We start from the raw sequence: 19,390 nt of genomic DNA, 5'->3' as shown, positions 1-19,390 counted from the left end.
CCCCTGCAGCTGCGGGGGAATCACCGCACCTGCCCTGCCCGGCCGGGAGCCAGCAGCGCCCCTGCCGGCTGTGCCCGGAACTGCACCAAAGGGGAAGGTGCCTGCAGCCAGGGGAAGGCTGGCACTGGGTCTCTGCATCTGTTTGTTGTTTGCTGTTGTTTGTTTGCTTTGTTACACACACACACACACACACACACAAAGAACTGCTATTCCTTTTCCCATATCTTTGCCTGAAAGCCCTGTAATTTCAAAGTTATAATTCAGAGGGAAGGGGATCATAGTCTCCATTACAAGGGAGGTTCTCATCTTCCATGGTAGACACCTGTCTCTGAAACCAGGACAACACCTAAATATGGCAGCAACATAAGGAATTCCATCTTTCTCAGCAAGCAGCATTTAAAAAATATAAGATGCTAAATCTGCAAACTTCTTGTTCTGCCCTGTACAGCATCAATTCTTGGCTTAGACTGGGAGCGCTTAGGGCTACTCCTTATTTTTCCTGTTAGTTCCCTGGCAAGGTGGAAATCCTCCTCCTGGGAAGCAGCTACTCTTCTCTGCTCTGAATAAAGCATATTACTTTTAAAAGCCTTTTCCCAAGGCTTTCTCCTGTCTATAAAGGGAGCAGCAGTCACTACAACTAGATATGGGTTTCTACTTTTACTTTTTTAACTGCATATCGGCTATCATGCTCATCTCTTTTTCAAGATTATCTAGAGAAATAAGACTTTTACCCCCAGCTTCACTACCAGTAATTCTATGACAGTTTTTCCAGCAATCTTTATTTTCTCTGAAACTTTCCCTGGAGTTTGGGGACTTTTATTTCAATCTCTCATTGCAAAGGACAAAATAATTTTCAGATGCCACACAATTAGAGCACACATCACACCCCATCATCTGTCTGTCTCCACAAAAAAGCTCTCCCATGTACCAAAGCCACAGGACAGCAGGAGATGGAGCTCTTAAACCAGAGCTTAGGTATTATGCTTTAGATGACAACAATAGTCTCTACACTTACACAATACAACTGCTACGTTGAACTGCGTCCCCCCCCAAGTTATTATTTAGTTACATTATTACTGGCGTATTACCCTCTCAAATGCAGAGCAGAATAACCCACTTACAGTGGGTACCACAGCACTCAATGAGAGAACAGGAACTTTGCACACTGCACCTTCTGTCCTTGACAAACACACTTTCTGCATGTCCTTCTTGTAGACACCTTTCACAGCTGCCTAGTGAGATGTCCAGCCTGTGTCACACTGCATCAATGCTTCTGTAACTGCTGCCCAGTTCCAAAACACAATTCTGGCATGTTCTCTCCTGGTATTTGCCCTTTGCTTGTATAGAAGTGTTGTGCTGGAAAGTAACAGACACTTCCAGACTCTGGCACTTGGTTTCTTTCTGCTCTCTCCTCAGGCCAGCTATGACACACTACATCACTGTAGTTTGACAAGAGATTCAAGGGTTGTTACCTAGCAGGTGTCTAATTCCAGCTAAGGTCTGAACGCTTATCTGATCTAGTGCAGGGAAGCAGTGATAGGAGAAGGCAGGTGCAAAACATGTGGGCAGGAGACAGCCAGACTTTTACAAACCTGCAGTCTTCAAAATAAGGGAGATGAATGCAAGAGAAGTTCATGATCCACAGGTTGTGTTTTGAAGAGCTGGACAAAATTCCATTTTCACTTAGGGACTGAAAACTTTATCAGAAGTTTTTCTGAAGATTTTTTTTTTTTGCTTTTATCAGTATAGTAGGTAAAAATAAACAGCAGCTACAGCCCACCTGCTGCGAATAGGAGGTGGATAGCAGAGGCAGCATGGCTCCCAGAGCCAGCTCTCAGTAACTGAGGGCACAGCCCATGCCACACTTGCTGCTGGGACACAGCATTGAGGCTGGACAGGCAGCTGCCATCGATCCACTCAGTGCAGCTGGGAACCACAGCTTAAAACACCAGCAGTGCCTGGAATTCCGGAATGAGAAGAGCAGTGATGGAACAGAAGGCATGGAGACCAACTGCAGCTGTAACCTGCTGAGCTGACTTCAGGAGCCTGAGCTTGTGGAAAAGGAAAAAGTGATCCAAGTTCTCAAACATTTGCATCTAGTAACAGTTTCCCATAACTTTCCCAGCCTCCAACAATCTGTAAGTCAAATGAGACTTCCTTAACTGGAAGTGGACTTCAGCTTTCTGAGGATGGGGCTACAACCCCCAAACATTTGTGCCTTTGGTATCTCTCTTCCCCTGTGACCAGAGCAGCTGAATCTTATTAACGTGTGGAGTAAAGAACCATGTGATTCCCCATCCTGTATCTGCTGATTTTGCATGAGCTCTGGCCCTTGGTTTGGAAGCTGACCTCATTTCCAAACTCCCCAGAAGTGACACCCTAACAGCTCGTGAGCCCCACATACCCCTTTCTGTGCTGATGTCCTTGGGACTATCCAGCCAGCCCTGCTACAACAGCTGACTCTGACCATACTGTTGTCCTCTAGAACTGCCCCAGGGAGCTCTGTCCTTGCTGAGACAAGAGGTTTGGCAGGATGTCAAACGTGTGCAGGCACATGCTGTGGAGGCACGAAGCAGCACAATGGGGTTGCTTTGTTCTCTGTTCCTGATGAACAAGGATTGACTTGCTTTGCTGAAAGCCACAAGCTCTGTGCTAACATTGTCACTCATCCCTTGCAATGTTAAGGTCTTATGCCTCTGGGTTATCATCAGCCCTGAGCCCATGCTTTCATTTTCCACTCTAGGAAGGTTAGACTCAATGTGTAGCACACTTTATTTACCCAAAGGCAGATAAGTTTTGTCACTGCACCTTCCATCACTTTTTCCATACCATTACAGAGTATATTTAAGCAGCACAGGTCCCAGCACAGATCTCCAGGGTGCTCCTCAAGTGATCTCCACTGTGAAAACAAATGCTGGGTTTTTTTGATCAGTATTTCATCCATCAGTGGACTCCTCTTCTAACTGCATAGCCTCCCACATCTCTTAAGAGATACGTCTTAAGTCTCCATTTGGTCCTGTCTTTTGGAAATCCAAGTAGGCTACATTGACTGAATTCTCTTTATTATACCACTACTGACTCTTTTGAAGAATTCCAACAGCTCTGCAGAGGAGGACTTCTTCCATTTATACTACCCTTTACATTACCGTTTCCTAATATTTATCTGTGTAATTGATCCACTATATGCTGCTAATTTTATCAGTCTGTCTAGTATAGCTGGTCAGTGAATTCCCAGAACCCCTTTGAATTCTGATCTGTCTTATAAAATGTCTGACAGATTAATCATTGGGCACCATGGCAGCTTCAACAGACGAGAATAACCTCTCACTTAACACCTCAACTATTTAGTCTTTAAACTTATTTAAAACCCCTGGGTTGATACTTACAGTTCTGGCAACCTGCTACAAATGCATAAATATTATTTTTGTAGAACCTCTGCAGCAGACACTGTGGGTTATGGCAGGGCCTGTGCTGACTCCCCACAAAGAGCATACCAGCACAATACTGCTATGACTAGCCCTCAGCCTTCCTTCCAGGTTCCATTTTGACAAATCTGAAACAGGACAGTTTTTCTCCCTTTGCAAATCATCTCTCAATAAAATTCTCTCATCTTCGCAAAACCCCTCTGTCTGCTTTGTTCTGTTCATATATTTAATCTGCTGGAGTTTATAACCTCTTCCATTTTCTCTAGCTTTTAAAAAAATGCTTTGTTTAAAATAGCCTCCCTGCACTTCTGTTAGTCATGCTGGCTTTCTGGCACCATTCCTTGTCTCTCTTGTTATGGATGGTGGGCATTTACTCTCCGCTCAGTTTATGTTTAACAATTTTCTCTGTTTCTGTGCAGGCTTTGTTCTGAACTTTGAGTGCAAAACTAGTAAAGTTTTCTACGGTTTGCTGGTTAGTTTTTTCCCTTTTCCCCAAGGATGTTGATCTGGAATACATTATGGTTCCCATCGCAGAGCAGCTCTTGGAAGGCATGCAATACATTTCTTGGCCCTCAGAATCATGCCAATGATGGCTTCTCATGCTCTGGGGCTTCTTAATCTGCTGTTCCACAGACATTTGTGGCTAAAATGCAGTGTTGTTACCATGTAAGGGATGCAACTTAGACTGGCTGACTTGATGATGAAGTGCCACTGGAAAGAGTCCTTCTCCTGTCCCTCTGCCTTGCCCCACGTCCAGTGAGCTGATGGTCTTAGGGAAATCTTTAAGTGGGAATGCAGAGTTGGGTTCACTGTCCTGCGAGTTTTAATATAATCTCTATGGTGCCAGTTCCTGTGAATCTCTGCTCTTGATCAAAAAGCCTTACACTTCAGAAGTTTGTATGAACCATAGTGGCTCAGATACTGGAAGGTGACATAACACAACCCAACAGAAGCTTTAAAATATCTGAGATCAAACTCAAACATGAACTGCTGGAAGGCATTCTTTGCTGGGCATTTGCCAGCAGAAGGTCAGACAAGGCTGGGACATTGTTCTATTTGCCCTTAATACTTCTGAATGCTTCTCAAACTAAAGAGAAGCACCCACATCCAAATATGATTGCCAAATCCTAAATTGTCTGTGGGACTGATTATGGAAAGAAGTAGGCACACGGCCAAAGGTTCAAAACGTAGGAACCATTTCTGACTGCCACTCTGCCTTTGGCCAGAGAGGAAAACAATGACAGTGCCACTGACAGGCGCCACTGTTAAAGAATCCATTCAGTGCCAGTGGCTTCAGGTGCAGCTGCTGTAGGACTGCAGGTTGAGCTCTGGTGAGGCAGGAACCCAAGCACACAGCAAGAGACCATGAACTGAAGACCCTTTGCAGAAAATGGCCCAAGGACCTGAGGCCCAGAGAGGGGACCCAGACTCAGAGACACTGCAGCAGCTGAGGACCCTCAGATTTTCCCTGTGCTGTGACGGGACAAAACCCCCAGGGACTCCTTTGTTTGGAGTCCCTCTTTGGAGGCACCAGCTTGAGCTCTTACTTTGTTGCTTTGCTATTTAGTTGTTGCCCCATGATTAAACTATCTTAGGGATCTGGATGTCTGTGACTGCTATGGAAAACATGGGGTAAGAGCCAGTAAGAAACCTGCTGTGACTAACTGTGGGATGTGAGCTGCCAGGGACTTGGTCCCAGTTCAGGTGGTGTGAAAGTGACTCCCAGAGTAGGTCCGGGATGGCTGTATAGGGAATTTTCCTTAACACCACCAAAATATCCCATATTGAGAAAAAACATTCACAGTGAAGGACTGAGGCATCCAACAGCAGCTCCAGAGGTGCTAATGCCTTGAGCTCCAGAAACTCACAGGCAGCAGAGGTAGCAGTCCAAATTCCAGCCATGCTCCCACAGACCCAGGTCACAGTGTGATCCAGTACTTAAGTTTTAGAAGTTATTAAAGGCTAAAGAAACCAGTTGTTTCACAGTGGGAATGATTAATGACTAGAAATCGTATTACCAGTGCTTTTCATGACTAATTTATTAAGCTTCTTTTTTAGCATTACCAGATTAGTTTTACTCCTAATGTAAAGCTGCTCAAAGTTCAAAATTAATTCCTTATAAAAATTGGGAATTCATTTAATTTGGAGACTGGCAATAAAGAACACATCTGTGAAATCCCTTCAAATTTTTTTTAATAACATGAAAACCTGGGAGAACACAGAGCAGCAAGGCATCTGTTGCTTGCACTCTGCTCAAGCTTGCTAAATGTCTGTACTAGCATAGGGATAGAAACATTCCCAAAAAACCTTTCAATTTAAGGACATTCAGTTCCTGGTTCACCTAAAGAAAACTGCCTCTGCTGCTCTGCTGTAAGGTGGAGGAGATGCAGATTACTCAGGGTAGACTTTCCCCCTTTTCACTGACTCTGTGACTACGGCTATTTATGTCATCTTTTCCAGTCTTGGCAAAGGTGAAAAACAACAGCGCCATGCTCCTGGGACAGCCTATCCCAGCTACTAACTACGTAGAGATTAAAGCAGAGACTCTGTTATCTTGCTCTCGGCAACAGCTGCCCTCAAATTTCTACATGTTACTGAAAAAATACCATAAACTATGACTGTAACATAAGAAAAAATACTGTAAGAGTGTAAAACATCACCACCTGGTAACTCTTCCCATTATAATACTACTAACCTTAAGGCAACTGGCAGCTAAGTGCTTCCCAGATCCTTCTCAGTGAAAAATTTATTGGAAATAGTAGAGTTGAAGGAGTTGGCTGCACGGGAAGCAAATCAAAATCAGACTGAAAACAACATCTTGGAGTAAATTATTCATTTCCATACAGAGCAGAAACTTATTAATAGAAAACACAATATGATCTATGCAGGCAAGCAATGGTTTCTGCTACTCTGTGTAATTGGATTAAATCTTAAATTCTGGGTGAGAATCAAGAGCAGCAGAAGAAAGAGATATGCAATCTGCTTACAAAAACTCAAAAGCAACAGGAGACAGAGCACATGTTCCAAAGGCGGGCGATGGTGAAGGATGGACCCAGTGTCTCTCTGTGACCCTTGCTAATGTGCAGTGTCAGCCAGCAAGATCTGGCAAGTTACTTCCAAACAAAGATCCTGCCAGGGAACAGACACTGGCTCTACAAAGGAACTCAGTCAAGTGAGGTACAACACGAACATGACTGACAGGCTGGGTTTGTGCTCCCAAAGCAGAAATCATGAACCCCTACAACCATGCAATGCTGAACCAGTAAGCAATTCATGACAACATGTCTGAGACGTAGAAAGATGCACATCTCCATCTCCTGCCCATGTGCCTACAAGAAGCAGTTAAAACTACAACTTTCTTGCACTACAGTCAAGTATCCAGTGTCATGAGCAAGGCAGCCAGTACAGACTGAGGAATACATGGTGCTTTTTACTCCTAGATCCCCTCTTCCCCGCCTAATGACCTGCCTAGATCTGTAACAGTTCAGGGTGAATTAAACCATGGCAGCTGAGCTCTGCTCTGCCCAAGGCTGGCAAGGGGGCACTCTGCATTGCTGTTTTGAGACAGCAGAGTGTGAGACTGCAGTCTTCCCCACGGGCTGCAAACAGAACAGAGAACCTCTGGCTATCTCCCTTCTGGGCAGTGGACTAAAGGTGCCACCACCTGCAGACACACAGCCTCCACAGGCCCACGCAAGGGAGACCTGAATGCACTAATACACAGGTGAGCCTGAAATAGTTTGCGTGACTGCTAGAAGCCAGATCACCTTAACTCCTCAAGGAACCCAGCAGGTAAGCCAAGGGCCTTGTTTCTAGCCAAGGACAGTCCTCCTACTAATACGATGTCCTAAATTGCATTTCAGTACCTTGCTGAAGACAATGAACATCTTAAAATCTCTTGAAGAAGAGAATGCAGGGCTGTGTTCTGTCTCCAAACTTTCCACATGTCTAGGAACTAGAACTGCATTTAATTAAATCTGGTAGTACAGTTATTCATTAATTGCTGTGAAATACCATTAATGGATGGATGAAAACGGCTCAACCTAAATCACATATATTTGCTTTGCTCAAAAAACTCAACTCACAAGAACATAAAAAGAACAGGAACTTCAAGTATTACAAATGCATAACCACCCCTTTGGCACACTGTTGTCACAGAATACAGAAAACAAAACTAATGTTTACGTAAACCCCAAGGAAGGTCTGTGCACATACATTTAGAAATAAGAGTCATGTTTCAGTCCAAGTCCAGCTAGCAAAAAATTTCCAGAAGTCACCATTGCAGTTTCACAAAAAAGTGAGCTTTTAGATGGAAACCAGATGGGAGGAATCACAGGAAAGGCTTCCCAAGAAATATAAGTAACGCAAAAAAAGGAGGCCAAAATAAAATTCTATTTTAATAATTATCTTTATAGTGGTTTTTTGCTGTGATGTCAGAAGTCAAAACTAGTACTTTAGTGGTGATGCTAGTTTTACTAAGATTAGGAGCAGCATTAATCTAGCAGCTATTAAATAGACTTGCCTTTTAGATCAAAACATCTTATGTGTTCTAATTAATTCCACTCAAGGCCTTAAACAAAAGAACTCCTTGTACAAATCAGAGGAACAATGGTCCTCAGTATCCCAAAATGTTTCAACAGCAGTGAGAACAGCTCCCAGTATTCACACACAGAAAGCAAACCCTTCCTTGAAAGTGCTAATGTTCTATCTTATTTCAGCACAGTAAACAAAAGACACCTTAAAACATCTTATATTCAATGCCACTGGGTAGCACTCACAAGCTGTCTTAAAAAAAAAGGAACAGACTTTCAAAAATGAGCACAGTTCAATTCAACATCTCCAACATCAGGAAATGCACACAATGGAATATGTCAATAACCTCTCAGCAGCACATACCCTCTCTGACAGCAGAGCAAGTAAAAATAAAGCTAAGAAGACTAGACAAGGATAAGCAAACTTTTAAAAATGCAGACTAAAAAAGCTCCAAACTACTTTTAAGTTTACATACTTGCAAAAGAACTTCTCCAAAACTGAATTAGTACAAACATGGGGTTATTCAAAAGTGACACTTTCAGTAAAAGTAAGTGGCAAAAAATTCCTTATCAAGGTCTGACATTAACTCTGCAAACATTGTGCTGTGTTTTACTCTGGGCACAAGCGACTGAGTAACTCCACATTTTCCATTAATGCCAGCAAGACAGCACATTTTTATACCAGAAAATTTCCTTCCTCCAAGAGTTTATGCATGCCTTGTCCTTTCTGTTTCAGATGAACCCTTCATGTCCTGGACTTACTTATTCCCATCTCCTCCTCCTTGAAAGCTTTCAGTCAAATCCCAGACCACCTCCACACTCCAAGCCCCCTTCTTCTGCATTGTGTGTACTGAAAGCCAAACACTTCTCTGCCTTCCTGTTGGTGGGAGGCAGCAGAGGGGAAGTGTCAGCTCAAATGATCAAATCAGCTCATCAGATCCAATGACAGCTTATTTCAGACTGAAACATAACACAGGTTTAGTTGGATAGTTTTACAAATAAATCAGCATATTCCTTCATTTTTATTTAAAGCAAATCATCTGTAAAAGGAGAGATGAGATAGAACAACTACTTCTGAAAGCTGCAGGAAGTCTGCAGAGTATAATAAAAGCACAGGCACAGCTCTATTAACAGTGCAGGTCATCACACCATCTGTCCATCAGCATTCCAGATAATTTGTTCAACCATCTGCCCATGGACATTGGGAAAAGCCAAGCCTAGACCTCATTAGGGTTCATACTACTTTCAAGCAAAATGTAGGTCTCAGATTTAGGTTAATACTTTTTAGTTCTGAGAATAACCTAAATTCATATTGATAAAGACTGCTAAGCCCCCATGCTAGCTCTCCATCTCCACTGCAGTTATCAAATTATGTGGGGTTGTTTAACTGACACCCAAGCAATCTGTTATTCATCAGGGTTAGCTTTGGTTGCTTGCATATGAACAGTTTAAGAAAACCAGGACAGTTGTATCTGGAAGTCAGCTGTACCAGAAAAGCTAAAAGCTTCCTCACACACATTCACCTCAGAGTAACGAATTTCAGAAGCAGGAAGAAGCAGAAACCTGTGCTGTTGACTTTGCCCAGATTTGATCCTGGCAAGTTACTCAAAAATAAAACCAAACATACAAGGAAATGAATAGAAATTCACAATGGCATCACCTCTTTTCACCTAAGAAAGATCTTACAAACCTTAAATATACATGTTATGTTGAAAAGTAATACATACTAAATATACAGAAAACAGTGTATGTGCCTGGCCTTACACACCCAGAGTTAAGTGACAGTGCTAATGACATGTTCCTGAGATGGAATTAAACTGAACACTTCTTCCATTCATAAACATGGCCCGACTGCAGAGAGTATTTTGAAATTCCAGATTTCAGACAGAGGGAGGTCTAAAGGCACCACAGAACTAACACTGAGGGTGGCTGTTACTCCAGCTGTATCCAAAGAGAAGTTAGGGCAGGGACATTAGTCAGTCCTGGAAGGAGCTGGGACCCTGAGGTCAGCTCAGGTGATTAGAGCATGGTGCTAACAACACCAGAGATGGTGAGTTCAGTATGGGTCATTCACTTAAGAGTTAGGCTTGATGTTCTTTGTGGGTCCCTTCCAACTCAGCATATTCTTTGAAGTTCTGGATGGACATACAGCAAATTACCTCAGGGACAAGGGCAAGAATAACACAGAGAAATAAAACAGGACTTGTTCCAACATGTCCAATTCTTTTACAGGGGAGCTCAAACTGGACCTGCACTGCCGACAGGGTTATCAACAGTGCTGACAGAGCCTCACGTTTCCCTCCTCACCCCCTTCCCTCACCGCACTGCCTGCAGCCCTGCAAGCACAGCTCAGGATGTGGTCAGCTCCAGTCAAAGCTACAGCTTTAACTCCATTTAAAACAGCTTTTTTCAAACTCTTACAAAACTGAGAAGGTCTGAAATGCAGGTCTTGCATCACTGATGCTATGGTCTCATATTACACTACACTACACTGTGTAAGATGATAAAATCCATCTCATAAATGCTTCAATTTTTGCCTTAAAACCCACCAGGTCCCTTGCATATGTTGCTGCTATTGGAAGCTGACTTAGAAGTTCACTGCACTATAACTAGAAACCATCTTCCAGTTATCAGCTTTCATCAATCTGTGGCCAGTTTGTGCCTGTTCTTGTCAAACTGAGATCCTCCCCAAGGCTCTTCCTCCCTCTAAAACACAGGACAAATTAAAACATTGCCCCAGCCTAAGTGCTTTTAAATCTTTCTCTACACAAGAGGATCTTCCTTCCTCTGAAAGCCCTGGAAATCTCCTTCACTTCAAATCCCCTGGATACTGGTAAAGTCACATGAGTTTCACAGAGGTCTGGATGTGGCAGCCAGATGTGCTTTGCTAGATTAAAAAGCAGTAGTAATTTTTCACAGGACATGAATTCAGTCTCCAAGTGTAAGCACACTTCCTGGTACTAGCAACTGAGACAGAAAAGCCAAGGATCCAACACACAATCCATCCTCTCTGGCAGATTTCAGAGACTTAAACCAGCCCTTGGGGTACTTTTCAGGTATGATGTCGGGGAATGTCAAGCCAGGTGTGCCCTGAAACCACACCTTGTAGGGAGAGATGCTGGAGGAAGGTGAGACTGGGACAATATTTACAGTCACGAGACACACTGTGATAATATCTTGCTTAAAAAAAAAAAAGGTATTGTGCATGAATTATATGGTTTCCTGGAACAAACATCTTGCCTCCTATCCAACTGTTGCCATGGCCACCAGCTCACTGGTGAACTACACCAAAGCACAGAAGCAACAAATCCTCCTTCCTGGCCTAATACTCCCCAGAGCACTACTCTCTGGCTGCAGACTGCTCAGCTTTCCCCAAAGCTCAGCCCTGGAGAGGACAACCACAGCTCCGGGACATGCCAAGCGCCTAGGCTGGTGACTGCAGTGCCAGGTTTCTGTGGGCTTGCCCAGCTTCAGATCTGGGGCTCTCTTTAAAGAAAAATGCAAAGAGGCTTTGCTTCTTGAGGAAAAAATGTGGAGCTAAAAGGCAGCAGCTCTGTGACAGGGCCTCTTTCCTACCTTCCCACTCTGCTCCAGCTCCCAACAGCATGCCCACTCACAGCCAGGCAAGGCATGGGCACGCCCAGAGCTTTGGTGGGTCAGTAGAGGACTGGCAGTGGAGGCCAATACTCAGTATATTCATATTCTTCCCAATCCTGGCACACAGCCCACAGCAGTAAGTGCCTCTGCTGTCTACAGTTACTCAAAGGTATATCACTTATTTTTACCCATTACCCATCTGACACGGGAGCACACTTCACCTCTAAAAGTAACAGAGAAGATATAGATAGACAGAGACTTGACAGTACAGCAAAGTGTTTTAAAACCTATTATTTAACTTTATTTCAAAAGAAAAACCATTGCTTAACACTACTGCTGCCTTCCAGATCAGACAGTAAAGTTAAAATGTGGTAAGATTAGTGATTTTTATACTTGTAGGCTTTAAGATACCAAAACTCACAATTAATTGAGCTAAAGCAGTACAGTGATGTGCACCTGCCCACATGGCATGGACACTATCAGTGTCTGATATTAAGAAAAGGAAAAAATATGGACTACCTTCACAGGACTGTATGTACTACGTTCCTGCTGTGTATAGGTTTGCAAACAGTTTTCTGGAAACACCTACATCAACAGACTTCTATTAAATTTATCACATGACGTTGCCAGCTCCTGGTGTGCTACAGTAGTGCTGTATGTATGACCTGCCCTATGCTGAGCAGAGCACTACAGACACAGCAGCCTCCAACTGCTAGAGAGAAACAACAGCCACTAGCTGCATACACACATGCTCAGTGAGAAGGCAGCAGGATAATCTGCTATGGGAAATGAGCTTGTGCTCCACAACACGCCTCACAGAATCTCAGTGCTCTGCTCTATCACAGAGCATGTCCTCTGTCTTGGATGCTGGTGGAACAACCATTTCTATGAAAGGATTATTCCTATGGCAACCAGAGCCATTGGGCTCACCTCTGTATCATCAATAAACTCCAGGAAAACAATGGCTGTGTCAAAACAAGCCCAGCAATGCAGCGTGCTGTATCTGGGGCAGCTTTCTCACTTCCATCTCCTCTCAAGACAAACAGGTAGAACATGCAAGCTCCTCCTTTCCCTGCCGGTGAACCAGATGGGACATGAAAGAGCTGCAGTTCTTCAGCATATTGTATTTTTCCAAGAAACTGTTCAGGAGACCAGCCATCCTGCAAGATGATGCCTTGGCAGAGCAGTCTGCACCTCAGAACTTTCATGCTGACTGGCATGTAAGGGTGAAGGGCAATTTCTGTCACTGGATATATTCCAGTTCTTATTGATTAAATTGTAACAGGAGCTAAAATTACAATACAGAGATTTTTTTTTTCATCTCTCTCAACATTACTGCTGACCTATGGGGAGTTACGCACCGATCCTTGTCTCCTGCACCTGGTCTTACCTGACAGTCGAAGTCCTGGAAATTGCGAGCTGCATTCTGTTGACAAAAAACAAGAAAAAATAAAAAAAAAGGAAAAAAGGAGATCAGCACAACACCCCAGAACACCCCACCAACATTATGAAAGTTTCCCATAAAGACCTCTGTTCCAACACAGTCGAGACTGGCTGCAGTCAGGTAAGCAGTGAAATGCAAGATCTGTACAAGCAAACTCCATGCAAGATCTGCCCATTCCTATACAACAAGGTTATAGGGCTGTAAGGAGGCTACCAGCTAAGGGAAGTGAATACCTGTGTGCACAGCTGAGAGCCTTCAAGCAGGGATAGATGCAGATAGGAAGGACACTGGCCACAGCTGGGCTGCGTATGGGCCTGGGTTTTGTCTATTCCTGGTGTTGATTAACAATTTGGATGCAAAACTCCTAAAGGACTACTCCTGGGATCTCATGTACTGAGTGCAAGAAACCATGCAGTCAGCTCATGAGCAGCCACTGCAGGTATGTCGTTTCATGACACAGGGACCTGTGAGCTCCTGAAACCTGAGTACATGGGAACTGCATGCAGTAGCTCACCACTGACTCTTCCCAGAGGGAGACCCCATGCATGCAGGTGGACACAGTCAGTACAGCACCCACTCGGCATCCTCCAGGTTGGAAGGTCTGCAGGAACCTCTGTGCCCATGTACTTTGTGAAACATATCTCTAACCACACAGCAGGTTACACCACTGAGAGCTGTCAGCAAAAGGCTGAGCAAACCACTTGAGATGGCATTTCATCTTATATGTTTTAGACACCTGTCATGGTTTGATACTGGCCAAATGCCAGGCACCCACGAAAGCTGTTCATTCACCCTCTCTTGCTCTCAGTTGGGCAGAGGAGAGGGAAAAAATTAACAAAGGGCTCATGAATTGAGATGAGGAGTGGGAAAAAACACTCAAAGGGCAAAACAGATTCAAATTTAAAGGTGTAAAGTAAATTTGTTATTAATAGAGTCAGAGGAGGATAACGAGAAGCAAAATAAGCCTTTAAAACACCTTGTTTTTCCCCCTCACCCCTTCCTCCTTCCCACTGACAGCACAAGGAGATAGGGCATGGGAGTTTGGGTCAGTTCATCATTCAAGATCTTCTGTTCACTCAGGGAGATCAGTCTTTTCTCTGCTATGCCATGGGGCCGCTGCCATGGGAGACAGTTCTCCATGAACTTCTCCAGCATGGCTCTAATCTCACGAGCAGCAGTCCTGCCAAAACTGCTGCAACATTCATCACTCCCACACGCAAACAGTCTTCTCAATACTGCTGCAGTGTGGCTCACTCACCCATACAGTGCAGTCCTCTAAGGACAGGTTGTTCTAGTTTAGAAGCAAAGACCCTTTCTCTGTCTCTGGAAGCAGGGGCTCTCTCTCCATTTGGGTGTCCCACTGGATTACAGCTCTCTCTGGCATCCACCTGCTCTGGCATGACCACTTCTCCCACAGGCTGCGAGTGGATCTCTGCATCCCCCATGGATCTCATAGGCTGCAGAGGCACAGCCTGCTTCACCATGGTGCTCACCATGGCCTGCAGAGGAGTCTTGGCTTTGACACTTGGAGCATCTCCTCTCCCTCTTTTTCCACTGATCTTGATGTCACCTTGTTGTTTTCCCTCACATGTCCTCACTTCCTCCTCCGACTAGAAGAAAAATTACTGCTTATAGATACCACTGTCAGCAAGTTCCACTAATTCAAAGATTCTTGCAGCATCCAGCAGCTCCAAGAGGTCGATCTCGTCTAGGTTCCGTGCCGGAGAGACTCTCACCATATTTCTGCTGCTGGCCATGTGGCCCCTCCACCACCAAGCGGGCAGTGGCGCCTGCCATGGCGCTGGCACTGTTTAACACCTCTCTTGATGAGGGACGCTGGGAAGGAGAAGCTGCTGCCAGTGCCCTTGCCCTTCTTCCTGTGCACGGCTGCCTAGGGGCAGCCAGGCAGGCAAGGCTCGCCATGCTCTGTGCCGGGATGGCAGCAGCTGTGGTGCCTCACCATCCCTGGAAAAAACTGCATGCACACTGTTTTGATTTTCTTCTGAAGTCATTGCAGAGCCATTACCAACCTCTCTAATTTGCCCAGCAGCATGTCCATCTTCAGAGCCCTCAGAGATTGGCTGTTGGACGTTGTGGAAGCTTCTAGCAGCTTCTCACAGAAGCCGCTCCTGTGGCCCTTCCTTGCTACCAAAAACCAGGCTGTGCCAAATCAACACAGCACCCTAGTACTAAAATTACTAGGAGAAAACTAGGATCACATATGGACAACAGAAACACTCCAAACATTTCTTCTGGCTCATTCATTCTGGAATGAGCACCCTCATTCCTCTCCATGTGTAAACACATGGCCATGTTTTCCTCCCCGCAGAGCCTTGCCTTGTCAGTAAGAACAAGGGTTGCTACCTACATTCTGCACATGGAGACATTTAAGTTGAGATATCTGCAAATCTGTTTTAAGAATCCATTCCCCCCTTTCCTCCTCTGTGATAAATATTGAACTGTGGCAATGTTTTAAGCACCACACAGCAAAACCCATAAATCCTCAGGATTGGGGAAAAGAAAATAAAAAAGCAGTCTCCCCTTATTTCAGTTTGTGATCCTGAAATTACTTGAGATTTCTGACACCATCACCAGCTCGTGAAGCAGGTCAGTTCAGTCACCTGTTTCTTTATGGAGAAACAAGAAACTTCTGTATACAGCATGGGATTTGCATGGTGCGTGCTAAGTAACAAAGGAAGGTGATCTGAATTTGTACTTAGAAAGGTCTGAGATTCCCCAAGCAAGTGGGGAGGAAATGACACAAAGCAAGAAATGAGGCTCTGAATTGGGCTGCTTGTTGTCAAGGCATACATGAGGCAAAAGAAGCTAACATGCTGACATGCCCTGACTCCCACATACTTGATTTTAACACACTGAAAATCTGACTTTAAACCATTTATTCATTGCCTTGAGAAACTTTAAGGTAAGTTTTTCAGGCCTTTGAATATGCCATGGCTGCATCTCAAAGTACAGAGCTCGCTGGGCTGACCCAATCCAGTCCATTTAGTTTCCTGAATCTGGCTCTGGCATTTCAGTAACTTTTCATTGAGCCTGAATTAATAGGAAACAAAGGTGCCAGAATAATAAAGTGTCACTGGGCTAGTTTTTCCTGATCAGGCAATACTCTCTTTTTCTCTCTCTTTCACTAAATGGGAACATTTAGTTCCTTTGCTTCCCCAGTAAAAAGTTACTGCATTTTAGTGAGCCTGAATGAGGTGAACAAACATAACGTATTTTACTTCCCTGCACTTGATATTAGGCTTAAGTTACACACAAACAAAATAGTGTTTGTATTCTTTAAAAGTCAAGCTTGTAACTTTTTGCTGATTTGAGGCAGAACAAAACCAGGATTCAGTGGTCCACAGTCGCATTACCTACAGTTCAGACAAGTGAATAAGATACAACCCATTTCCACTTCCACTGGTAATTCCATCGGTTTCAGAGTTTGAGAGACCAGGGCTCCTTCTCTGTGTATGCTACCCTCTGTGTCTGAGGAGTTCATGAGCATTCACTCATTAGCACCTTAAGAGTGTTACTGTACTATTTCTGGTCATTAATCCATGCTGGCTCAAACTCCTATATCTAAAGCGGGTTGGTCAGTAAAAACCTTTGTGAACTGCCAGCTCAATAGATTTTGGATCTGATACATTGCACAGAATGGCAGGTTATTGCACCATACCCTCATGCTCCCTAAACTATATCTAAAAAGGACACATGTATTATCTCAAGCTTGAAAGCCTTACTAAGGGCCAGACCTTGGAGGTGGCTGCTCCCTGAGGCCCTCATTTTGTTAAAACAAAGTGTGGAAAGGAGAGCCATAGCATACTTCTTTCCCATGCAGTACTGAGGATGGTTCTGGAGCTACCCTTCATATTTCTACCTACTGAGATACTAGATATTTCTTATGACTTCAACACTGAGTCAAGCAAAGAAATAATCACTCTCTATGTGCCCTTCTGCACCCTGGTTAACACCACTTGGTGTTTCTATTTGGGTGAGCACTCTGCATTTGAACCACAACTGACATCACAGCAAGGACTGGATGGGGCTGACCAGGCAATACTAGACAGAAAGACTGCAAACTTATAAAGTGAAAACCACTTTGATTTGGCATGCTTCAATGCCTCCTACTTAGGTCAGCTAACTGAAGCAAGGGCAATCTACCCAGTTGAATTCAAACACAGAAAATCCCAGGAGAATCACGAGCAAGATCTGGAGTGTGATCTGCAGCGATGAGAATCACTACATTTAGGAAGCTTATCTTCTGTAAATGTTTATCTCTTGTTTTGAAATTACAAACTGCCCTGAAAGCCTGTATTCCATATTCTTATTTGATCTACACTGATTTTGTACTTTCAAGACTCACGGTGGAAGTCCAGTAGTCAGCACTAGTCTATCAGAACAGGCAGCTGGACTGCAGATTTCAGTTGAGTTTTTGGACTTCACAGATACTAAACAGATATGCTAGAACACTAAAGAAATGAGCAAAAAACTAATCAGCACAGACTAAAACATAGCAGAATCTCAGAGATTTTACCCATTTGCTGGGGGACAATGCAGTCTTCTGCAAGCACACAGTGAGTGGACAAAGCACAACAGACAGTCCTTTGGCAGCACAAGCCAGTTCTTGATCATCAGCCATCAAACAGCAAAGCCTTAGGAATTCCTTCCCACACCGTTAGACTTGTCTGTGAGCTATGGAAAGTGACCAAACCACATTGCTCATGATTACTGTTTGCAGATGCAAGATGCTAGATCTTGTTGGGATGCCTGTAATGAACTTAGGCACCCTCAACAACAGTTTATGGCAGAATCCAGTGAGGCTCTTCTTTCAGTGAGCCCAGATGGCTCTTCCCCAGCCCAGAGAGGACAGACCGAAAGACTCAAACAGCTACTGCCACACAATGATTTTCCAAAGTCTCAGTATTGCATAAATCTGGACTGCTCTAACTGGGCTCTGCAGACATTAAAAGGAAATGATTCTCCATTACTAAATCCAAAGAGACAGGGCTGTTTTAGGGGTCAAATCACTAAAGGATCATTTAAGACAAAATATTTTAAACAAAAAAGTTAAAAAACCAAACCTATCCACAAAATAACACAACAACAACCCAAAATCGACTACACAAAAACCAGGATACAATCCAGCATTTCCCTAAAAAGGAGAAACTTATTAGAGGTTCTACAGGTACACCAGGTCAGGAATGGGATCACCTTTCCAACTGCTGCCCAGCCTTTGCAAAACCTTAGTACAGGCATGATGTACTGTTTGGCCAGGACTCCAAAATTACCTGAATTGTGGTGGTCTGTCTTTCCCTGAGACTTTGGAAGAGTGGGTGGTGGCAGACTACCAGAGTGGGGAAGAATTTACTGCGTTTCAAGTATTTAAGGTACTTCAATCTGTAGACAGATTCCGGCAGCTAGGACTCATTGCTAGACACAAAATCATCCTGAATACACCTGGGAGGATAAAGCAGCAGCCAGCATTACCTTGTCATTCAGGAGTGGTTTGATCTCTGTCAGCTGAACATCCTGCAGTTCATCCATTGTGCTGGAAGTAGAGCAAATTAATCCTCAAAGCAGCAAACAGGGATTCTGAAACAAAGGCATATTGTTAGAAACAACATTACAAGATATGCTAATCAAAGAACGCTTAGAGATTTTTCATTAGACTTGTCCGTGCTTCAAATTAAGCCTGCAAGAAGCTGGTTCTTAATGCAACACAAAGCACCTGTAAGTGCAGAAGGCAAACCCAGTGCTGTTCGCACTGTGTCAGTCTGGTTACTTCTTGCCCCGCTCGCTTGGAAGCTGTCCCTGAAAGCTCAGGGCTTTCAAGTGAGAAACTGCATCCACTTCCATGCACTGCTGGTATTTCCGCCATAGCATATTGTTGCCATGAGGTTTTTTCTACTTTGCTGAGTGTTCGTGTTGAAGGAGAGACGTGCAGTTTGTCCCGTTCGTGAATGTAAACACTGGCCATGTTTTGCTAACTGTCTTTCATTGTTTACATATTTCTAGTTGGGAGGAGAAAGGTGACTGACAGTGTGGATTGGGAGGTGAGGATTCCATCCTCCAATCGATGGACATTATAGGAAATGTATAAAAGTGCCTTTGTAAATAAACTTCGAGGTTCCTGCTTCTGGCCCTGGATCTGCTCACAACCCAGAAATGTCTCTCAAGTCCCTCTCTTACTGTCAGGCCTCGCGGTGATAGCATATCTGGAAATTAACTGGAAATTACTTGATCAGCAAAGTGAAGAACTGTTTAGTATGAGGTAATACTGATTTCCTCTGCCATGCCCTACATACCCAAACCCCAGCATTCTGCCACCAAAGGCAAGGTTGTGCTGTATCCTTGAGACATACAACCAAAACCACATCCACACACAGGAG

General features: G+C 44.0%; 1 protein-coding gene across 2 annotated transcripts in view; it reads right to left on the bottom strand.

Moving 5' to 3' along the window:
* The window catches only part of NDRG3 (NDRG family member 3), a 62,948-nt gene that overhangs the window by 15,691 nt on the left and 27,867 nt on the right, over window positions 1–19,390 (bottom strand). For both annotated transcript variants that reach the window (XM_063404780.1, XM_063404781.1), the window contains 2 exons: window positions 18,489–18,593; window positions 12,945–12,980 (listed from right to left, as the gene is read on the bottom strand). In XM_063404780.1, the coding sequence (XP_063260850.1) occupies window positions 12,945–12,980; window positions 18,489–18,545 (93 nt within the window). In that variant the 5' untranslated portion in view covers window positions 18,546–18,593. The remainder of the gene's footprint in view (window positions 1–12,944; window positions 12,981–18,488; window positions 18,594–19,390) is intronic.

The sequence above is a fragment of the Prinia subflava genome, chromosome 8 (genome assembly GCF_021018805.1).
Source record: "Prinia subflava isolate CZ2003 ecotype Zambia chromosome 8, Cam_Psub_1.2, whole genome shotgun sequence".
Lineage (NCBI taxonomy): Eukaryota > Metazoa > Chordata > Aves > Passeriformes > Cisticolidae > Prinia > Prinia subflava.
The sequence above is the reverse complement of the archived record's forward strand: the minus strand, read 5'-3'. Positions and strand labels throughout refer to the sequence as shown.